Here is a 1592-nt window from a genome sequence, read left to right as displayed (position 1 = left end):
GTATATATTATAATATACAGATATATATAAATATATATATATATATATATATATATATTAGCACCACATTTAGAAATGCTACTTCACTCAACGACATAACTCAACTATCCAACTCAACTACACAACTCAACTACCCAACACAAGTACATACCTTCATATCACCAATAACTGGTGTAGTAGGCTTGACCTTCTGCGGTGCAGCATCCACCCATTCCGACGCCATGATCTCCTTATCATCAAACTGTTCGCCCAGTTGTGATGCATCATCGCCTTCTGCGTCATCCTTACGCCTATACGCCTCTTCACTGTGCACTGTATTAGCACTAACAGCCCTAACCACCCTATCACTAGCATCACCTAGGTGCTGCTCTCGTGTCATCCTCCTGTCCTCTGGTATCTCATCGTACCCAGTCACTTGCACCGCCATGTCGTGGAATTTGGGTCGCACCTTTTTGGTCTGAATAGGACCTTTGCGTGTACCCGGCAATCCGTGATCTTTTAACATGGGCTGTGGGAAACGTCGCAAGCCCTGGGCATTGGGTTTGCGTGTGGCCATACCCGTTAAACGTACAAACCTTGATGCAGACATGATGTGTTATTGTGTGACGGTATTAGTTCAAGCAAAGCCTTAGTTTATGTATCGTGTGCTCAAACGTACACACAGGCGATCAAATGAAGCTACTGACCACCTATCCGTAAGACTATCTCTAGTTATACTTACACGTAAGACTATATCTAGTTATACTTATAACCGCATTTATCTGTTTGCATATACGAGAACTTTCGTGTGCTGTATGACATTTGTGGCCCACAATATGTCTATTATTTAAAACCCAAGCGAAGTTTCCGCACGCAGGGTTTTGAGATTCATGGTTGAACTCCACACGTGTAATAATATTTGGGTTTTTTTGGTTTTGTTAAAAAAATATAAGAAAAAAAACACAGCTGTTTATACTGCTGCGGCCAGTGCGGTGTATTTAAATATAAACAAATATAGGATCAATGGATCAAAGCCTTCTGCTCAATTCAAATAGACGTGGCTATGAAAAGGATGCCGGATGCCGCAATATTATGATGCCTTTTAATTGTTGTACTTATTTAAATAGTAGACGTACCACCGTAGGGCTTTCACCGTAGCTGTCCCACTACAGGACTGTCTGTTTCTGTTGTTTTTGTCTTAGTTCCAGCTGTAATCGTGAAGAAACGGATAGTACTGTGTGCACTATATGTGTATCGGAATTGCTGTAGGATATACAAACAATCAACCAGGTGGCCTATAAATACGGTTGAGCTCCCAGGCGACGGCGTTTGTATTGAGATGTTAATAAATATTTCTCTTTTTCTTTTGTATACGCTGAGTGGGATTCTCGAGTGGAGGATGTATTAGTTTAGTGGTGTTATTCAGGAGCGCCAAGTCGTTTCCGAAGTATGCATGCTTATTGCTAGGTGTTTTAATTTTCATCCACCGACGCTTCAATGTAAGCTGCGATGATTCTGTGTCATATTGATGGTACTTGGGTTCGAAATTAAAGGTACATGTTCAATATATGTGCACAACATCTGTGTATATGTCTATGTATATTCACGAGCTA

General features: G+C 40.8%; 1 protein-coding gene across 1 annotated transcript; it reads right to left on the bottom strand.

Moving 5' to 3' along the window:
* Positions 1-130: 130 nt before the first annotated feature.
* Positions 131-556, bottom strand: SARC_09239 (hypothetical protein; the record flags this gene model as incomplete). Its single annotated transcript, XM_014296753.1, has 1 exon — positions 131-556. One exon carries the CDS (start codon positions 554-556, stop codon positions 131-133), a length of 426 nt encoding a protein of 141 aa, XP_014152228.1.
* Between the last annotated feature and the right edge of the window lie 1036 nt (positions 557-1592).

This window comes from Sphaeroforma arctica, assembly GCF_001186125.1.
Source record: "Sphaeroforma arctica JP610 unplaced genomic scaffold supercont1.915, whole genome shotgun sequence".
Classification (NCBI taxonomy): Eukaryota; class Ichthyosporea; order Ichthyophonida; genus Sphaeroforma; species Sphaeroforma arctica.
This window is presented reverse-complemented; position numbering and strand designations above follow the sequence as displayed.